The 20,779-nt window shown below is 45.0% G+C and overlaps 1 protein-coding gene across 1 annotated transcript in view; it reads right to left on the reverse strand.

Annotated features, from left to right (window-relative positions):
• MCCC2 (methylcrotonyl-CoA carboxylase subunit 2) overlaps positions 1-20,779 on the reverse strand; it is a 264,869-nt gene that overhangs the window by 32,798 nt on the left and 211,292 nt on the right. The window contains exons 13-15 of the mRNA XM_086960805.1: positions 20,366-20,432; positions 2,001-2,157; positions 1,745-1,859 (exon numbers count right to left, since the gene is read on the reverse strand). Coding sequence (XP_086816931.1) covers positions 1,745-1,859; positions 2,001-2,157; positions 20,366-20,432 — 339 coding nt within the window. The remainder of the gene's footprint in view (positions 1-1,744; positions 1,860-2,000; positions 2,158-20,365; positions 20,433-20,779) is intronic.

The raw sequence follows: 20,779 nt of genomic DNA on the forward strand, positions 1-20,779 counted from the left end.
ATAGCACAGCCGGACTAAAAAAATTGGACCAGGTCACTTATACCCATACGTCTTATACATAAAACATATACTTTAATTCAAAGGGATTGGCCAATGAGAAATAGTTACAGATTTCCATCATGATGGAGGTGTGGCGGGGACAACATCAGTAAACTGACACCATATTCCAATGAAGAAACACAATGTAACAAGTAATTACACTTTCTCATCCATAAGAGAATACTCCCAAGGTCAACTATCAGACAGAAAAACTACTGAGCACTACAAAGAGTAAACATAGTTGTCAGAGCAAAGCCAATCCATATTCAGCTGGAACTAAGCTAACTATATTTAATGAGAAGCTTCTCAAGTTGGTTTGGGGGATATTGCTCTAGGCTTGGGCCACTAGCCATGGGGGGTATAGGCAATGGCAGGGAGAACATCAAGCATGGCCAAGGTCTACTTTTCCCCACTTGTATTGACCCAATTCTAAAATGGAGGCTGTGGCACTAGCAAGCTGACACTGCAACGTCAGATTGCCATATGGGTATTGTTTGATCAATACATGTTTCAGTAATGTAAAATACACTAACACAAACGGGTGCATTTACAAAACAGATTATTATACATAGCCAAATTTCCACAACTAATCAGAGACAATCAGCCCCCCCCCCACGCACAAAAAGGGAATAATATAAAAAATATATTTCTCACTCAATTCACCTGTAGGCAAAGAATACAGTATTGTCCTTCAGACTAAAATGGCCATTCTGACAAATGCCAGGTGTACCATGTTAAATGTTTTTTTCCCAGTGGTCATACTGGTGGAATGGGTGTGGTGCAACAAAGGCCTCTTCTGCTGCCAAGGGAAAACGCCTTAAATGGAGTACTTCGCTCCAAAACATAATGTTCCATTTGGTTAAAGGAGGGTGTGAACTGGCAGCTTGTTCAAGTGTGCTTCCCAAATATACTCTAACAAATCCTTTATCAGACAAAAGAGAAGAGCAGTGTTCAGAAAGTTTAAGATGACCTAGGTTGATTTCCTTTTTCATTCGTCAGCTGAAATGTTCATCATTTGACAGACTTGTAACAGAAGTTGAAAAATACATGTTGATGTTTATATATGTTTGACTTGTCAAACCTAGCTGCACGAGACCAGAGCATCGCTTTATTAATTTGCTGCACATTGCATTAGATATGCGACAAAAGGCTGACAATTGTTATTTATCTTACTCATCAGCAAACGTGTCCCATACTGGAGAAAGACACATGTTTGAATGTCAGATGTGGGTTAAAGGGAATAATTAAAGGAAATCTGGAGTCTGGAAAATGTCAGCCAGTCGTTCATAACTTGCATATTCTCTGTGCATTACAATGTTGCAGCAAAATATATCTGTAGGTACATTATTTATACAGTCAACATTTAAAGGTGTGAATGAGGTTATTTCAACATACTTAAATAAAGCCAACCCTTGTTTTCAAGTTACATGACTCCTTAAGATAGTTTAAAACACAGGCTATTTTTATAATTCCAGTCCCATTTTGGGGTTTATTTCATACCACACTGGTGAAAGATGCATTTCTTGACAATCTAACGGCTCCAGGCGTCAGACATGTTTGGGCCTAGACCGGGACCAGTGAGTATCTTCATAGATGACTATCTATGAAGATCCTCAACTGAGTTTCACTGAGCAAGAAAAGGGACAGGTCCGATAAATAAAGTAAAAACAAAAAAAGTAAATACAAGCAAATACAAATGTTCTACCTGTTTTCCTTCTCGAAGTTTTTGGTCCTTGGTAATTGTAGCTAAAACGGTTGCAGCTTGTTCACCCCCCATCACTGAGATGCGTGCATTTGGCCACATGTACAAAAATCGTGGACTGGAAAGGAAACGATGACATGAAAATAAGTCAAATGAAAATGTTCTTTACATTTGCCCGTCTACATATTTAGCAAATGTTATAATGCAATTATAATTATGGCTAGTCTCAGTAGAAATGCGTGTTACAACAGGTACGTACCTGTAAGCCCTGCCACACATCCCATAGTTTCCAGCCCCATAGGAGCCGCCTATAATTATTGTAATTTTAGGCACACTGGCACAAGATACAGCAGTCACCATCTTTGCCCCATCCTTTGCTATTCCACCAGCCTCGTACTCGCGGCCAACCATGAAACCTGAAACAAACATACAATGAATCATTCCAGAGGCACAAACCATACCACATTATTCTGAATATCAATAAATTCATCACATGCAGACTTTGTTCCTAAAGCAGTCAAGAGCCCAACCCCCCCCCCCCCCCCTCCCCCCCCTAACTTCCACCCAACGATATTTCGATGATTCAAAATCAGAAGGGCCGGGTAGCACTCACATTTAATGTACGGGATTTGTTTGAAAGATCTTCAATTACATTAAAGCTGCTGCAACAGATAATGCTAAGATTCATCATGGATACAGTGCACCTATATGTTACTGACATTATCTGAAGTGATGGTCACTAGAGTGTAACCAAAGCAACTTACCTAGGCGCTCGCATTCTTGTTTCTAACATCAACAGCTGTGTGCACTTCAGAATTTATAAACTGCATAACTCGCTTTCGGAATATTGCCACAGCTCATGTACATTTGAATTTCTAGTTAAGGATCAGGTGCAGCAAAAGAAAGCATGTCACTCTTTGGATAAGAGATAAGGAAAATCGACGTGTGCTGTTTTTAAAGATAGGTACATCTAGGAGGTAAAATAACCCTGTTAATATGCGTTTAGCAGGTACTGAGAAACATCAGTTCTGCATTACAGGTCTGCATAAAGCCCTTATAATGTCAACATTTAAAACTAAAACATTAGTTTTGCCCAATTTCACTTGCTTGACAAGTGAAGGCAAAAGTCAACTCTGAATCCATGTCAAACTGCCTTTGCATTTACACAGCGCTTACTACCCCTGGAGAGGCGTTGAAGTGCTTTTCGGTGAGTAGCACACTAATCTGGAAGCCGAAGTATTAGTGGTGGATTAGTATAGGGAAATAGAAGTTGTCAATTTGAGCGGTGGACATGTCAGTCTGTTAGTCTGATTGAATAGGATAAGGGAGGGATAGAAGAGGGAAGAATCTAGAGAGTGTGATTTGGAAGATCATATTAGTTAGATGAGGTTTAGGGTGGGAGTCAAAGGAGGAATAGAGGAGGGAAGAGTCTACAAAGGGTTATATGGAAGATCATAGTAGTAGACTGGGGTTTGGGGTGAGTCAAGCAGGGATAGAGGAGGGAAAGATCTTAGAGGGATCATTGCAATAGAATGAGGTTTGGGACGGGTCAGAGAGTGGAGGTAAAGGATATATTAAGAGGGGTTTAGGATGAGAAAGAGTAGTGCATTGGAGACAGTTGAAAGAGATGTGTTTCTGTTTTGTCTGTTTCTTTATTCCTTTCTTTCTCCAGTAGGAGTAAAGTCATAAAATATATAGATGCATGTAGGAAGGTGGCTACCTGACTATGGTTACCCCAGATTTTTTGCCCTGTGTTTAGCTGGTTTTCGACTTAGTTGGCCTGGTTCCCTGCTAATCAGGGCCCCAGGCTATCTGCTCTCTCTGTAAAATGGATTCCATGTACCCTAGGTGCATAATTAGATTGGCTTGGGTCACCTTATCAGCCCCTGTACAGAGCACTATAGGTGCCCAGGGCATAGGTGCATCCAAGGCCTACCAGGGGCTGCAGCATATCTTTTGCCACCCCTGGCTGGCTATCTAAATTGACACAACTGGCTGATCACTCAGCTGGGGCAAGTGGGTGTAATCACCCCTTGCTTAGATATAGTATACCTATATCTAAACCTATATCTGGACACATATATAGCCTGTAAGCCACTCCTATGGAAGGCCTCATCAATCCTGGAGGCAGAGTGCGTGGTTTAATGTGAGATGGTGCTCTAGCATGAGCTGAGCCTGTCTGCAGCGGTCGGGACCAATTCCCTTAGCTGTTCCGGGATAATGCCAAACCATATACTATTAAGTGCATTATAATCCTCGCGGTTATATGTTAACTTTGGTTTGGCTTTATCAAAACATGTCGTGTAAGGTGTCAAACGAATTGGAATACTACCCCCTCGCCAGTCCTGGCGACGGGGGTAGCATTCCACCCCTCTAGAGGGGACGACATGTTACTTTTGCTAAAATGCGGTTGATTTTTAAAAGAGCCTCAGATCCACAAAATGGATGCTTCTGCCACAGACACATGTCTGACCTCCTGCTGCTGACCGAAACTCAGCAGAGGAGGCCTGGACAAAGGATTTCCTGTCACAGGGAGGTGTGACACCACCCCAGCCAGGAGATAGTGGATTGTAGCAGGGAGGTTTGAATGAAACCCGACAGTGCCTGGGGAGCACAAGGCTTCCCCTTGCATAATCCGGTCAAACCGGTTCTGGGGCAGCCCAGCCCCAGCTCCAGTGAGACCTGGACAAAGGAAAGGGGTTGTAACCACCCCCCTTCCTGGTCCCACCCATAGGGGAGGGACCTAGCAGGAGATCCACCCCTCAGATTGGAATAAGAGGGGGAGCAGTGCCAATGCAACTCAGATCATCCTGAAGAAACATAAGAAACGAATTCTGGACCCTTCGACTTTCTACACGACGTTAGAAGACTGAAGAATCTCCCTTGTGGTCAAGGAGTGACCACCCTGTGCAAACAGGTACCATCCAGCCCTCGACCCTTGCTTTGTTGCAGTTCCCGCCGGAACTCGAGCGACAGAGATCGACGAGATCAAGCTTGCCTGCCTTCTACCTGCCCGATCCACAGTCCCTGCAGAGCTGAGACCCGTGGAGGCGACCGGAAGCGTGGGGCACGCCATCTTGAAAAGGCCACGAGACGCTGACCGTGCCGCCCACGAGTGATCCTCGAAGCTGTGCACCGGGGTTTGAGAAGCCCCAGCCCCGAGCTCCACTTGCACCAAAGCTCACCCCTCCACACTCGACGAGTGCTGCGTGGGGCCCTTCTGCTTATGTGGGCTCGACGCGTTGGCCCGGTCAATTGCCAGCTGGCTTGTGGCCCCTGTGCCGACGAAACTTGAAATACGACTCGCTTTTCTGGTTGCTCCAGATCTGCACCAGCTCCTGTGAAAAGGAGCCCCCACTCTGACCCTCCTGGTTCGAGTGATAAGCAATCTCCCGGTTCCGCGTGGATTGCTTTTGCCAAGTGCTGTTTGCTGCAATCTTGAAGCCGACGGTGCTGACGGCGAGAGCCTACGTGGGACAGATCGTGACCTGCTCCTGGACGTCGCAGATGCCCCAGAGCCCACGTGACAGCGGAGAGAAGCCTATCGACAACCGCCTGATTGCGCCCGACATTGCCTGGTTCCGTCCTGGTTCCACCCTGGTCACTGCTGAGTGACCCAGACTCTGTCCCCTCTGCTTTCAGGTACTTCTCTACTTCGATCCACCCTTGGATCGCACCGGACACTTCTGCTTCACATCGCCTGCAGCTGCAACAGCTTCAAGCACCAAGAACCTGCGTGTCAGAACCCGACGCCACTTCGACCCTGTGCACCCACGGCCTGTGGGTGAGGTAACATTGCAACGCCGGTGTTCCCACACTGGTACACACCTCTAGGGTCTGTGTCTAAAGTTTTGTGTTTCTAGGTTCAGCGGAAGTATCTTTTAATTCACTTTAACTAACTTTTACGCACCATTGACATTGCATTGGTGCGCGCCGCACTTTCCGTGCTGCACCCGTCTCCTGTGGGCTACTCCCGACTTCATCATTGCTAGTCCTGACTGCTCCCAGCGAATCTCTAGGCCCTAGGCCTAACCACTGTTCGATAAGTGTTACTTATACCACTTTTTTAGTATATGGTCTGAGTGGCCACCCGCCCTCATCCATAATTGTGCAACTTTATATGTTTTACTGTGCTTTTGATTTAACGCTGGTGCCCCTTTCCTCATAAAGAGTACTGGGGAGTAATTTAGAAATAAATACATATATTTTTATAATATATACTTGTGTGGTGTCCTTTCATTTGATTACAGGATTGTATGTGGTAAAACAGCTCGCTTAACACGACCTCTTAAGTTAAGCCTTTAAGGCTGCTTAGTCCATGCTACCACTAGGATAGCTTGTCTAACAAGGTTGACTTACAACCAGACATCTTTGGGGTTTGTTTGGACTGATACCAAGTGGTTCCAGAATTGCAAACACTACATATCAGGCCAACTTCTCACATTGGTGTGCAGCGGTGCGGATTTGAGCTTGCTGTTTGTTTTACCATTGCAATCTTTATCAAATTGAAAGATCACATCAAGTACCTCTAGGTACATATAAATCAAAAGCTTAGCATATTAAGTTCTACTGAACTTAGTAGTTGTAGATTAAAGGGATTAGCACACCCTGACTACAACTCACTAGCAAGGTACAGTAGGAAACCACTTAGTGTAGGTAAGTGCATCACTTACACCTCACTAGCAGTCATGTCTAATACAGGTAGAGCCTCAGGCTCTGCCCCTGTAATAGTTGATCCTATAGGGACAACATCCAGATATGACAACCTTAGCCACAAAGACCTGAGTGCCTTGTGCACAGCCAGGGGGCTAAAAAGGGGCAGAGGCCCTACCATTCCTTCCCTAATAGCTATCCTAGAAAAGGATGACTTAGATAAGGTGAGTCAGGCTCCCTTAGAAACAGGTGAAGGGATACACTCCCCTGAGAATGAGGATCTTCCTGAAGATGAAGTAGAGGAGGAGGAAGAGGAAGGCTCTGATGTAGAAGAGCCTGAAGATCAGGATCAGAGGGGAAACCAGGTACAGGTTGCCAGGCTTAACCAGGCCAACCTGGACCTACATGAGAATGGAGAGGGCCAGCACCACTAGATCTCATAACCAAATTCTCCCAGGTAACAGGAGGGTGAGATCTCAATCAAGGGACTCTCATCTTTCTAGTGCCTCAAGAGAATCTCAAAGAGGGATGACTCCCTCCCAGAGAAAAGAGTATAGGGCCAGGATGAGGGCTGTCCAACTCCAAATAGAAAGGGAAGAGGTAGCCTTGGCTCAAGCTAAACTTGCTTTAGCAAGAGAAAGAAAATTGTGTGGCTTAGATGCCACTGGTGGCAGCAAAGTTCCTAAAGAGAAACCCAGGTCCTATGATAGTAGAAACCTGACAAAGATTGTGCCCCCCTATCAGGAAGGGGATGACATCCACAAATGGATGACTGCTCTGGAGAGAGCCTGCATGGTACAGCAGGTTCCTGAGGAACAGTGGGCAGCAATCTTATGGTACTCCTTTTCAGAGAAAGGGAGAGATAGGCTCCTCACTGTCAGACATGAGGATGCCAGCAATTACAAAGTCCTGAAGAGTGTTCTAATAGATGGGTTTGGCTTAACCACTGAACAGTACAGGTTAAAGTTCAGAGACACCCAGAAGACACAGACTCAGGACTGGACTGATTTTGTTGATTGTGCAACTAAGGCTCTGGAGGGTTGGCTAAATGGCAGCAAAGTACATGACTTCACAGGATTGTATAATTTGATTATGAGGGAGCAGATCCTAAGTAATTGTCAGAACCAGCTCTTACACCAGCACCTGGTGGACTCAGATTTGACCTCTCCCCAAGAATTGGGAAAGAGGGCAGATAAGTGGGTCAGAACCAGGATTAGGCCTAAGAATCAGGACAGTAACCAGAAGAAGGAGTCTACCAAGCCTCAAGATAAGGGTGGGGATAAAAGTAAAGAAAACACTTCCCCAGGGCCCCAAAACTCCAAGAAGGGGGGTGGGTCCCAAGACACTTCATCAACTGAGAAAAAGCCTTATTGTCATGCCTGTAAACAGGTTGGGCATTACAAAACAGACAGCTGTTGTCCCAAGAATGGCAATAAAGAAAACATACCTCCAAAGCCAGCTCCAACACCTCCTGTTACTGTCAGCAGTAATCCCCCAGGAAGTGGGAGCACACCCAGGAATCTGGGTGGGTTTACTTTTGGAGCCCAGGGGGACCCTGTCCTATCCAGGTCCCCATCCCCAAATGATCTTGTCTATGAGACTGGCATGGGGTTTGCCAACTTCTCTGTTTGCCCAAATACCTTGAGCAAATATAGACAAGAACCCATCATCAATGGTTTGAAAGTTGAAGCTTTTAGAGACACAGGGGCTAGCATCACCATGGTGGCTGACTGTATAGTCCCCTCTAAGCAACTTTTACCAGGTGCCACATACCAGGTAACAAACATTGATGGCATCCAAACAAATCATCCCATGGCAGTAGTAAGTCTCAGCTGGGGAGGTGTCATTGGCCCAAAGAGAGTGGCAGTGTCACCAAACTTGCCTGTAGACTGTCTACTGGGTAATGATTTGGAAATCTCAGCCTGGGCTGAGGTTGAACAGGAAATCCATTCTAGAATGGTAAATTCCAATGGAAAGGTTAGTGGGGCTGTACTGGCTATAGCCCCAATTCAAGATGTCCTTCCTGAAAAGGTTGGTAGGGATGAGCAACTCTCTGCCCCATCTTTACCAGAAGCTCTTCCAAGACAGAATAGCAAAGCTGTTATGATAACAGCAGAAACCCAAACTGAGTCTCCTCCTGAAAAGGTTGGTGGGGCTGTGATGGCCACAGCCCAAACTCAAACAGATATGTGTGTTGTGAAGCCTGAAATGATGGATCACTCCACCCAAACTGAGAGCATGGAGGAGGAAGATAAATCTCCCCCTCACCAGACATTAGGACAGGATCAGCCTCCTCAGGGACCTGATCTTACCCCTGATGAAGGAACTGCCCCAGAGGTTGTTAGGCCTGGCCTGACAGAGCCTCTGATGGCAGTGGACCCTTCTCAGGTGGGATCCAGTCTGGAGCAGGTAACCTGCCCCTCTCTACCTTGCCTTAGTCAGCCCAGGGCTACAGAGGGCAAGGAGGACAGTGAGACCCAGAGGGCCCCCTGTCAAATAAAGCATCCCCATCCACAGATTAGGGGCACCAAAACTAGTAGGCCTAGTAAGGTGAAAACTTTAAAAACTCCTGAGGGAGCCCCCTTAAACACAGTTAGGGACCTCCCACAGATGGATTCTGTTGGGCACAGCCAAACCTGGGACCCAAAGGGCCCAAACCTGAACTGTCCCTCCAGCAAGCCAAACAGAGGGACCCAGCCTCCAGCTTTAGGTAGCCAGAGGTTGACCCTGAGAGCTCAGTGCAACTCAGTTGAAGAAAGAAAGGCCCACATGGTGGAAGATAATTGGAGGAAGTTGAGCCCAAAATTAGTGGAGCCTCACTTCAATACTCCATATCTAAACCAGCCTTTAACTTTGCATAAACACACCCAAGGTAGTGATTCCCTATGGTGGAGACCCTCTAATACCCCTAGGGTGAGGGACTGCTTAGTGGACCATGAGACAGGGGGTACCCATGCTAGTGCAGGTACTTCCTTATATGGCCACTCAGGCAATATAGGCTTACCTGGCCAAGGATAGCCTTATCTCCTTTCGTTTGGGGGGGGGGGGTTATGTAGGAAGGTGGCTACCTGACTATGGTTACCCCAGATTTTTTGCCCTGTGTTTAGCTGGTTTTCGACTTAGTTGGCCTGGTTCCCTGCTAATCAGGGCCCCAGGCTATCTGCTCTCTCTGTAAAATGGATTCCATGTACCCTAGGTGCATAACTAGATTGGCTTGGGTCACCTTATCAGCCCCTGTACAGAGCACTATAGGTGCCCAGGGCATAGGTGCATCCAAGGCCTACCAGGGGCTGCAGCATATCTTTTGCCACCCCTGGCTGGCTATCTAAATTGACACAACTGGCTGATCACTCAGCTGGGGCAAGTGGGTGTAATCACCCCTTGCTTAGATATAGTATACCTATATCTAAACCTATATCTGGACACATATATAGCCTGTAAGCCACTCCTATGGAAGGCCTCATCAATCCTGGAGGCAGAGTGCGTGGTTTAATGTGAGATGGTGCTCTAGCATGAGCTGAGCCTGTCTGCAGCGGTCGGGACCAATTCCCTTAGCTGTTCCGGGATAATGCCAAACCATATACTATTAAGTGCATTATAATCCTCGCGGTTATATGTTAACTTTGGTTTGGCTTTATCAAAACATGTCGTGTAAGGTGTCATACGAATTGGAATACTACCCCCTCGCCAGTCCTGGCGACGGGGGTAGCATTCCACCCCTCTAGAGGGGACGACATGTTACTTTTGCTAAAATGCGGTTGATTTTTAAAAGAGCCTCAGATCCACAAAATGGATGCTTCTGCCACAGACACATGTCTGACCTCCTGCTGCTGACCGAAACTCAGCAGAGGAGGCCTGGACAAAGGATTTCCTGTCACAGGGAGGTGTGACACCACGCCAGACAGGAGATAGTGGATTGTAGCAGGGAGGTTTGAATGAAACCAGACAGTGCCTGGGGAGCACAAGGCTTCCCCTTGCATAATCCGGTCAAACCGGTTCTGGGGCAGCCCAGCCCCAGCTCCAGTGAGACCTGGACAAAGGAAAGGGGGTGTAACCACCCCCCTTCCTGGTCCCACCCATAGGGGAGGGACCTAGCAGGAGATCCACCCCTCAGATTGGAATAAGAGGGGGAGCAGTGCCAATGCAACTCAGATCATCCTGAAGAAACATAAGAAACGAATTCTGGACCCTTCGACTTTCTACACGACGTTAGAAGACTGAAGAATCTCCCTTGTGGTCAAGGAGTGACCACCCTGTGCAAACAGGTACCATCCAGCCCTCGACCTTTGCTTTGTTGCAGTTCCCGCCGGAACTCGAGCGACAGAGATCGACGAGATCAAGCTTGCCTGCCTTCTACCTGCCCGATCCACAGTCCCTGCAGAGCTGAGACCCGTGGAGGCGACCGGAAGCGTGGGGCACGCCATCTTGAAAAGGCCACGAGACGCTGACCGTGCCGCCCACGAGTGATCCTCGAAGCTGTGCACCGGGGTTTGAGAAGCCCCAGCCCCGAGCTCCACTTGCACCAAAGCTCACCCCTCCACACTCGACGAGTGCTGCGTGGGGCCCTTCTGCTTGTGTGGGCTCGACGCGTTGGCCCGGTCACTTGCCAGCTGGCTTGTGGCCCCTGTGCAGACGAAACTTGAAATACGACTCGCTTTTCTGGTTGCTCCAGATCTGCACCAGCTCCTGTGAAAAGGAGCCCCCACTCTGACCCTCCTGGTTCAAGTGATAAGCAATCTCCCGGTTCCGCGTGGATTTCTTTTGCCAAGTGCTGTTTGCTGCAATCTTGAAGCCGACGGTGCTGACGGCGAGAGCCTACGTGGGACAGATCGTGACCTGCTCCTGGACGTCGCAGATGCCCCAGAGCCCACGTGACAGCGGAGAGAAGCCTATCGACAACCGCCTGATTGCGCCCGACATTGCCTGGTTCCGTCCTGGTTCCACCCTGGTCACTGCTGAGTGACCCAGACTCTGTCCCCTCTGCTTTCAGGTACTTCTCTACTTCGATCCACCCTTGGATCGCACCGGACACTTCTGCTTCACATCGCCTGCAGCTGCAACAGCTTCAAGCACCAAGAACCTGCGTGTCAGAACCCGACGCCACTTCGACCCTGTGCACCCACGGCCTGTGGGTGAGGTAACATTGCAACGCCGGTGTTCCCACACTGGTACACACCTCTAGGGTCTGTGTCTAAAGTTTTGTGTTTCTAGGTTCAGCGGAAGTATCTTTTAATTCACTTTAACTAACTTTTACGCACCATTGACATTGCATTGGTGCGCGCCGCACTTTCCGTGCTGCACCCGTCTCCTGTGGGCTACTCCCGACTTCATCATTGCAAGTCCTGACTGCTCCCAGCGAATCTCTAGGCCCTAGGCCTAACCACTGTTCGATAAGTGTTACTTATACCACTTTTTTAGTATATGGTCTGAGTGGCCACCCGCCCTCATCCATAATTGTGCAACTTTATATGTTTTACTGTGCTTTTGATTTAACGCTTGTGCCCCTTTCCTCATAAAGAGTACTGGGGAGTAATTTAGAAATAAATACATATATTTTTATAATATATACTTGTGTGGTGTCCTTTCATTTGATTACAGGATTGTATGTGGTAAAACAGCTCGCTTAACACGACCTCTTAAGTTAAGCCTTTAAGGCTGCCTAGTCCATGCTACCACTAGGATAGCTTGTCTAACAAGGTTGACTTACAACCAGACATCTTTGGGGTTTGTTTGGACTGATACCAAGTGGTTCCAGAATTGGAAACACTACATATCAGGCCAACTTCTCACAATGCATAACTACATAGAAAGGGTATACGTGTATAAAGGAAAATAATAAAGTGATATAAAATTGCATTGCATAAAGTTAACTATTTGTAAGTATGGTTAGACAGAAAATCAAACTTTCAGGTGTTTATACATAAAAGTCAATCTGTGTGTGTGTGTGTGTGTAATTATATATATCTATATATAAATACACACACACACACATATAAAATGTTATGTTCTCCTCAATTTTTCAATAGTGAAGCACATAGTAACAATTGTTCAGATCATATTTACATATGGTGATAGATAAATAAAATAAACAGACTCATAAGCATTTAATCAAATAACTTATATGAAAACTATGCAGTGACCTATATACATGTTAAGCACACAATATTGTATACATTTATATTTAAATATGTTTGTAAGCATAAGCAATACATACATTTGTAAAGCAGACCTAAAGAATATCTATAAATTATTTTAACAATAAGTAGGATACATTATTGTACAACGAAATACATTAATATAATATCATTATACATATTTACATGCTCAGGCATTTGCTGTACATTTGTGTTTGAGTGTGGTGGTCATGTAGGAAAGAGCCAGCTCTTCAGTAGTGTTCTGAAGATAAGATAGTTATCTGTGCCCCCTATGTTTGGAGTAATGAATTTCATAGTTTCGCTGCTTGAACAGAAAAAGATGTACCACTTATGTTTTTGCTTGTATGCTGCTGTTTTGAGGTGAGATGCCAAACTTGAGCAGAGGTTTCTTTGATGTACGTATTTGGTGATTTTATTCCTCAGAAAAAGTGATCCTGTTCCATGTATTGCTTAGTGGATGATACTAAGCAGCTTGAAGGTGGAGGATCTTCTAGCAACCGGTAAACAACGTGGGCCCCGCAAGGCAGGGGAGATGTGGGCTTGTGGTTTTACATGTAAGAGTAGACTGGCAGCAGAGTTCTGAATTTGTTATTGTTTTTTCATAGTTGACAAAGATGATCCGTGATAGAGCCCATTGGCATTATCAAGTTTAGGCAGAACAAGAGAGATTGTGGCCTGGACCTTCTGTGGGAATCCAAGGTGTTTGTAAGATGTTTTGCAAAATCGTTGCAGTAATGAAGCTTGATCTAGCCAACTTGTCCATTCATTGATATTTTTAAGTCTATGGTAATTCCAAGGTTTCTTACTTCCTTAGATACTTTAGGAGGTGGTTCCAGATGGTCAGGCCAGGCGCAGAGTGGGTAATCATTTTTCCAATCACTGCATGTGAGTATTTCAGTTTTTTAAGCATTCAATTTGAGATGGTCTAATGTCATTCAATTATCAACGGCTCAGACAACTGAAGATTTTTGAGTTTCCAATGTCTTTGGGGATTTCCAGTTTAAGAAGTATTTGTTTGTCATATGCATAGTTCTAGCATGTGAGCTGAAATTCATTGATCATTACCAGTAATGACTACTTTGTAAATGTTTAAAAGCATGGGTGAGATGATAGAGCCTTGAGGTACCCCAGCTTTTGTGAAGTGTGGTTTGGATGAGAAAGGGGGAGTATGGATGACATTTGTCCTGTTTTGAAGTTAGGATGTGATCCAGTGGAGAGCATTCCCCTATATGCCTGCTTTTTAGAATCTTTGGATTACAGTGTTGTGGTCTACTGTGTCGAAGGCAGCTAGAATGTCCAAGAGAAGTAGTGCAACAACCCGTTCCGGTTTACTGTGTTTGTAAGGTCATCCCACATGGCGATGAGGGCAGATTCAATGCTTCTTCCTGGATGGAATCCTGCTTGGAAGTCGGAAAGTATGGAGTCATCTTCAATAAAATGTGACATCTTGCCAAATGCTGATTTTTCTATTAGATTGTCAAACAAAGGTCAATCAGGGGAATTGTAAAGTGCACTACTCACCTGTGAGGGTCTCAAAGCGCTGGGGGGGGGGGGGGGGGGGGGGAGGGTGTTGGGAGCAGCAGTTCCGTTCAGACAAAGAGCCAGGTCTTGAGAGCTCTTCCTGCAGGAGATCAGAGAGTTGGCGCGAATGATGTTGATAGGGAGCTTGTTCCAGGTCTTGGCCGCGACTTAGAAGGCTCTTACCTGTGTTCTGGCTCTGTGGGTGCATGGTATTTCTGAGAGGGCAAGGTTGACGGATCGGAGGTTTCTGTTGGGTGCGTGGAAGGTGATTCTCTCGTTGAGGTATTGGGATCCTGTGTTGGGTAGGCATTTGTAGGTGTGGGTGAGTATCTTGCACGTGACCCTTTTCTCGATGGAGAGCCAGTGGAGGTTCCGTAGATGTTGGCTGATGTGTTCGTGTTGGGGGATGCCAAGGACGAGTCTAACTGCTTTTTGTCCATTTGCAATCGGTCTATAGTTGTCTGACTCATACATGTCCAGGTTTCTTTTCTAATAATCGGTGTATGTATGCCTTTAAATTTTCTAGAATGATTCCTGTAGTTAATGAATTATTGATGATTTTTCTTACTGGTGTGGCAGCAGAGGTGGTTAAAAGAATGTTTGTGAAGATTTGTAGTGGACAAGGATCAGAAGGGCAGCCTGCTGGCTTACTTGCTTTGACCAGATCAATAAATACACATTGTAATAGTTATTTGAAGGAATGCAGAGGCTGGGATAGCCTACTCCTGAAGGGAATTGTTGGAAACGGGTGGTGCTGGTGGTTTTACTTTGTTTAAAATCGGAGTACTACATGTCTGCTTTGGTTAAGTAATGATTTGCCACTTTGTTAGTAAATTCTTGAGTCATGGGATGAGTTCCTTCTGTGCATTTAGGTTTACAAAATTCTGTGAGAATTAAAACAAATCTTTATTTGCACATTTAGCATTTTGAAATCTGTCTGCATAGTGCCTTTTTTCCCTTTATTTAGCTCTTTTACTTGTTGACTTGTATATTCCGTTAAGGTTCTGTAGGTGAAGTATGTCTTGATTACTATTTGTTTTGAGCCAGGTGCATTGAGGCTTTGACATTTGTTTTATCATTTTCAGTTCTGTATTCCTTCAAGGTGCTTGTTTTCGTTTGTCCTGTTTTGTTGAGTTTAGTAGTATTAGGATATCAAACACCTACTGAAGTGACTCAAAGTTTTTGTATGGAATTTATTGTGTCTAGATTTGTGTTGGAAGTTATTTGTGTGTCTAAGTATTCAAAATTGAGTTTGTTCCATGGTCGATCAGTCGATGCATATATAGTTGCCTTTGAAAAACCGGGTTTTAGAACTCAGCAGCGCCAGGGATAACGCTCGATGTCTTCGGATTCCCCTGCCTCGGCAAACAGAGACACGGGACACTTCTTGATGTCAAAGACCAAAGTTTATTGGCTGCAACCAGGAACAGAGGTCTACAAAGCACAACAAGGGTGGTTCGCTAGAGACTGCACAAATTCAATGAGCGGAGCATGGTCTTTTATGCCAAAAATCACTTTCCAGGCTAGCATCGGTTACATACAAAACAACCAATCAGAACGTGACATTTTGAAAGTAGCGCATGACGACAATCCCACTTTCCGTTGTCCGGCCCACCAGAAATGACCAAGCACATTCCAATATACTGTTCGATCAGGCCGGACAAACCCATCATAAAACCTCAACCCAAATCAGTGATTAAGCCATAAAGGAAGGAACAGAAACAGATGAGAAGCAAGAAAGAAGGGTGGGTGCAGTGTACCATAAGCTCAGCTATGTCCTGGTCTTTGATCTTTATCTGGCCAGCTGCTTAACAAGGAACTGACTCAACGAGGTCAGCCTCGGGCAAGGGAGCCAGTTCGGCCAGGTCAAACAAGAGTCAGCTAAGGTGTATGTGTCCCAAGGACTCGTTCGGCCACAGTCATCGGCCTATGTGAGGGCAACCACACAAAATGGCTGCCGTACACAAATTGGAACCCGAGGGTTCAAACGAAATCCCTGAACACGTAGTGTTCTCATTGATCGATTATTATGAAAACACTCGTACACACCGCACTCGTGATTTGCGTTCCGCTAATACCAAAATCGTCTATATCCGACAACCTTTAGTGCATGGGTTCAGAACCACCGAACCACGGACCCAAGAACTACGGAACTACTCCTTAAGTATGTTGATTTATGGTGTTTTGTGTTGGAATGCTCCCAGGTGGTCTGGCCATGTGACAGGAGTAATACTATGAAAGGTAACGAGTTCTGGATTGGCAACAATGACATCCAGGATATGTCCAGCTATGTATGTGGGTTTTTGGACGATATGTTGTAGGTTTTAAGATGAGGCATATTGAGTTTGTCAAGCCATATGTTTAGGTCATCAAGGATGCATAGGTTGGAGTGTAGTGTCATTAGTTTTGAAACTGAGTCTACAAACATGTTTGGAAATGTTGCATTGCTAGGTGGTGATCTGTAATGAAAAGTTGGTGTAGGGTTGCGTCTTGACATGAGGGCCTCACAACCTTGTATGGAAATGACGTCAGCTTTGGTGAGATTTATTGTTTCCTTGAATTTAACAGATAGTCCACCTCATCTTTTGCCTATGCAATTTTGTGTGACAGCTTGATAGCCTGAATGAAAAGCTTCATGCAACACTGGAGCCATGTCATCTCCCAACCAAAATTCAGTTATGAAAAGTAAATTCAGGTTGTGTGTCAGTGAGTAAATAATAAATGTGGTGATCAAGTATTTACTAGCAGGCAGTGTAGAGATTGTATTTTGGTGGTAGTATTACATTGTTTGCTAGAGGAGTGAGTAGTACTCTTTGAAATTGTAACATATGCATTATTAGCGTCAGTTTTAACTTTATGAAGATAGCCATCATGTTGTTTTTCTATAGTGTAATAATCATTGAGGAGGTTTAGAAGGAATTTTGTTAGGTCTGTGTGTGTGGTGGTGAAGATGGTGGTTGAGAGAGTTTGTGAGCTGTGTTGTTTTTGTAGAGTTGCGTAATAGACAAGGAGATGTGAAGTTTTGAAGAAGGGCATGCAGTTTATTTTGTTGCATCTGCTTATGGTGGAAGGTGTATGGATTAAGGGTGGATGGTGGTAGAGTATGTGGGTCATGTTTTAAGGGTCTAAATTGTGCAATGGATGAGAGGCGGGTGAGTGAGCGTTGTTGTGTTGGGGTATTTGTGGTAGGTATTCTTGAAGACAGAAGATTTGGGAGTAAAGATGGTTTAGAATCTATTATTTGTGTGGTCATGAGAGTGGGAGGAGGTGTTTCTAGTTTTGTGATGAAAAATAGTACGAAGTTGTCTGGGGGTGTGAGATTTTGATGTATTGATGTGTGTGCTATGTTTTATGTGGAGTAGTAAGATGAAATATTGATGTAGTGAATTTCTGTAAATGACTTGAATGTAATGTACTGTTGTTGAGTGGGAGAGGAGTAGTAAGGAATTGGTGATGTGTGTTGAAGAGGGGCGTATGTTATGTGTGAGGGGATTGACAAGGGTTATGAGTGTTTGTGTTAGATTTGGTAGCAGGAAGAAGTAATACGTGTGGTTCAGTGGAGTGTAAGGATTGTTTGGTTGTGTGTTTTTGGTAGAAAAAGGAGGAGGGTATTGTTGGGGCTTGATATGAGAGAGGGTTAAATATTGGGTAGGTGGTGATGGAAAGGGGTCTGTTAGGAGTACGTTGAGGGTAGAGTTGGGTTTTGTATGACCAAGAAGTGTGTGTTTGTTGGGATTAAGGTTCAGTATAAAGTGGGTCTGTGTTGTGTCCCTCTCATGAACAGAAGGATGAGTCCACATTGTCAAATGCTTTGGACTCATTTGTTGGGGAATCAAATGGGGACTGCAGTGGTGTCAGTCAGTGCGAGGATATATACAAGTTAGCTGGATTTTTTTTTAAGCAGGAGTTTGTGATCTTCTCAATACATAGATCTTCTAGAACGATTTCTCATATAGAGCCCATTTAAAGATACTTGTCCATCCACCAAGGTGCTAAGGTCAGAAAATAAACTATTAAAAGTTCCCCAAAAGGGAGGCAACATGAGACCCTCTTTCTGCCCCTATTTCGTGCTCCTGAAGCATTGTCTAGATGGGCCCGGTCAACTTTTCCTGGAGCCAAACAGGTGTGCAGAGGTACAAAATAATGTATTTTCTCACTTATCAATGACAGTGTAACGCCTCTGAACTGATTACTGAATCTCAGTTAAGCAACAGCTTGCTCGGACAACCATCAACTACATCCCAGAGTGGTTAGTAAATATGAGGTGGTAGGGGGCCCAAATTCACGCACTGGAAAGCATAGTTTCCCAACAAAGCATTGCCATTTCTATATTTCATGACGGAAGATGTGATTCTAAGCACAACAAAGCATACAATTCAAAGCCGTTACACAATTCATAGACCTTTGCTTACTACTACTACTATTACTACTACTACTATTTGTCTCAGCCCAAAGGCCATACAAAAGAACAATAAAAGTTGCATATTGTGAAAGGCTCTAGAAAATAAAAATAAATAAAAGATGAAAACACAATTACAGGATGAAAATTAGAAGTACATCTGAACCATTTGGAGCGCTTTGTTGTACAGTACCCACAAAATCTTAAAAATCATGCAACAAACTACACCCTTATCAAAAACACACTCGCGTTCAAGCCATGCCAAATGGATTAGACAGAGGAGGATTAAGAGAAACAGATGGACGGAAAGTATTACATGCTCTAGTTTGCCATAGTCTGGAGCATTTCATAATGTCACTAGAAGACAATAGGAAATGATCTAGAAATGTACCCTTTCAGACCGGCAGCAGGTTAACCGCTACAGGTGACACGACAGGTCTACCTCACTCTCAGGAGACTCAGCCGAGAAAGTGTGCTGTCCCACAGTATTGTATTGTATTGTATTGTATTATAATTGCATTTATATATCGCTTACTACACCTGACGAGGTGTCAGTGCGCTTCTTTGGCGTGTGGCACGCTACTCCTGAACCCATAAAAGGATTTTTGTTGAATTAGTAAAGGGAAGTATGAAAGTAATTTGAGTGGTGGATAAGTTAGTCAGTAATTTGGAGTCAGAAGGATAGCGGAGATATAGAAGAGGGAAAAAGGTTTGCATTTATATAGCGCTTGTTACCCATGATGGGTTGTTGAAGCGCTTTTTTGGCGAGTAGCATGGTACTCCTGATCAGCCGAACCATGTCAAAAGGAAGTCGATTCTGATACAACGAGTCTTTGGACTGATGATCTACAGTGTATGTGCTTCACGAACTGTGTGCTCCGTCCATCACCACCCCCTTTTGTACCGCTTTTGGCCACCATAAGTGTGGCAGGGTGTGCTCAGACGTGAGTCCCTTGCTCACTTTGCCACTGGATTCAAGCAAGCCGGGCTGAAGACGGCTGGAATGCCAGAAACCGGTCCTCGGAAGCTTGTTTCCGGTCCAGGGAAGACATGGCTTGGCAGTTCGGGCTGGACTGTTCCCATGAGGCACAGGGCCAGACTGATTTGCATATAGCCATGTCTGAACTGGGGTGGCAGAGTGGGCTAAAGAACGGTGATGGATTAAACCCAGATCTTGTGACTGGGTGTGAGTGTTTGATTGATTCAGATGCTCCATCCATCACCACCCCCTTTTGTACCGCATTCAATGCCTCACAAGCATGATCACTGGTGCCACAGAATAGTTTTTCGGATGTTTACTTCCATTTTGGGGTTATTAGGAATCGCACAATTTTCCCATTGGTTCCATTACTTTGCTCGAACTAGTAGGGCTACAGAATTTGCTTATAAGAATATACTGTTCGGAACAAAAAACTAACGTGACAAAACCTTGCCATTAAAAAGCGGACCTGTCCCCCAATTCAGCTCATACTAAATTTTAAATCTGAATTGGTTCAGGGACGGCTCTAGGCTCATGGCGGCCTTGGGCAGGGAGTGTAGGTAGGGGCCCACCGGAGGAACGCAGTCGCCGAGGCCAGTGAAAAGGGGGTGGGGGGGTGTCAGGGTGTTTGGAAGTGAAACAGAGGCCCAGGCCGCCAAATCCCAGCCAGGGGCCACCACGCAAATACATATTCATCTTCAGGGGATTATTATATTAAGGATATACATTGGCGTGGCGGCCCCTGGGATTTGGCGACCCTGTGCAGGTGCACAGCTTGCACATGCCTAAGACCGCCCCTGATTGGTTCCATTAATATTAGTCTGAAAGCAGTAACAGTGGCTATGTGTCTGTCTAAACTAAGGCAACACGAAGCTGGCTGTGCAGTAAATTCATTCCGTAAAGATATTTATACCCACCTGTTATGTTTTGTAAGAAAAGAAGGGGGATATTTCTTTGACAGCATAACTGCACAAAGTGAGTTCCCTGTAAATGGAAGAAAGGTGAATTAATTAAACATGTAATCGTAATAAAGACTCGTCCTGATGACCAAATGTTGCCTTTCACTCTTAGACCCTCTTCTGCACACACCCCAAGTATTTGCTAACATAAAATATCTTGCATTGACAAAACCAGTTGGATTGTCTGTTGTATAGTGTGTACACAAACAGGTCCAGCCAGCCTTCCAATGCACATAGAGACCAGCACATATTGAAGAACCTATATGCACGAACGACATATACACAGGCACCCCACATGGACAGTACAAATGTACAGGCACACAAATTCATGCACACATGAACACCTGCATAGAAGCCAAGTGGTCCCATGTC

This window comes from Lissotriton vulgaris, chromosome 3_1, assembly GCF_964263255.1.
Source record: "Lissotriton vulgaris chromosome 3_1, aLisVul1.2, whole genome shotgun sequence".
NCBI lineage: Eukaryota > Metazoa > Chordata > Amphibia > Caudata > Salamandridae > Lissotriton > Lissotriton vulgaris.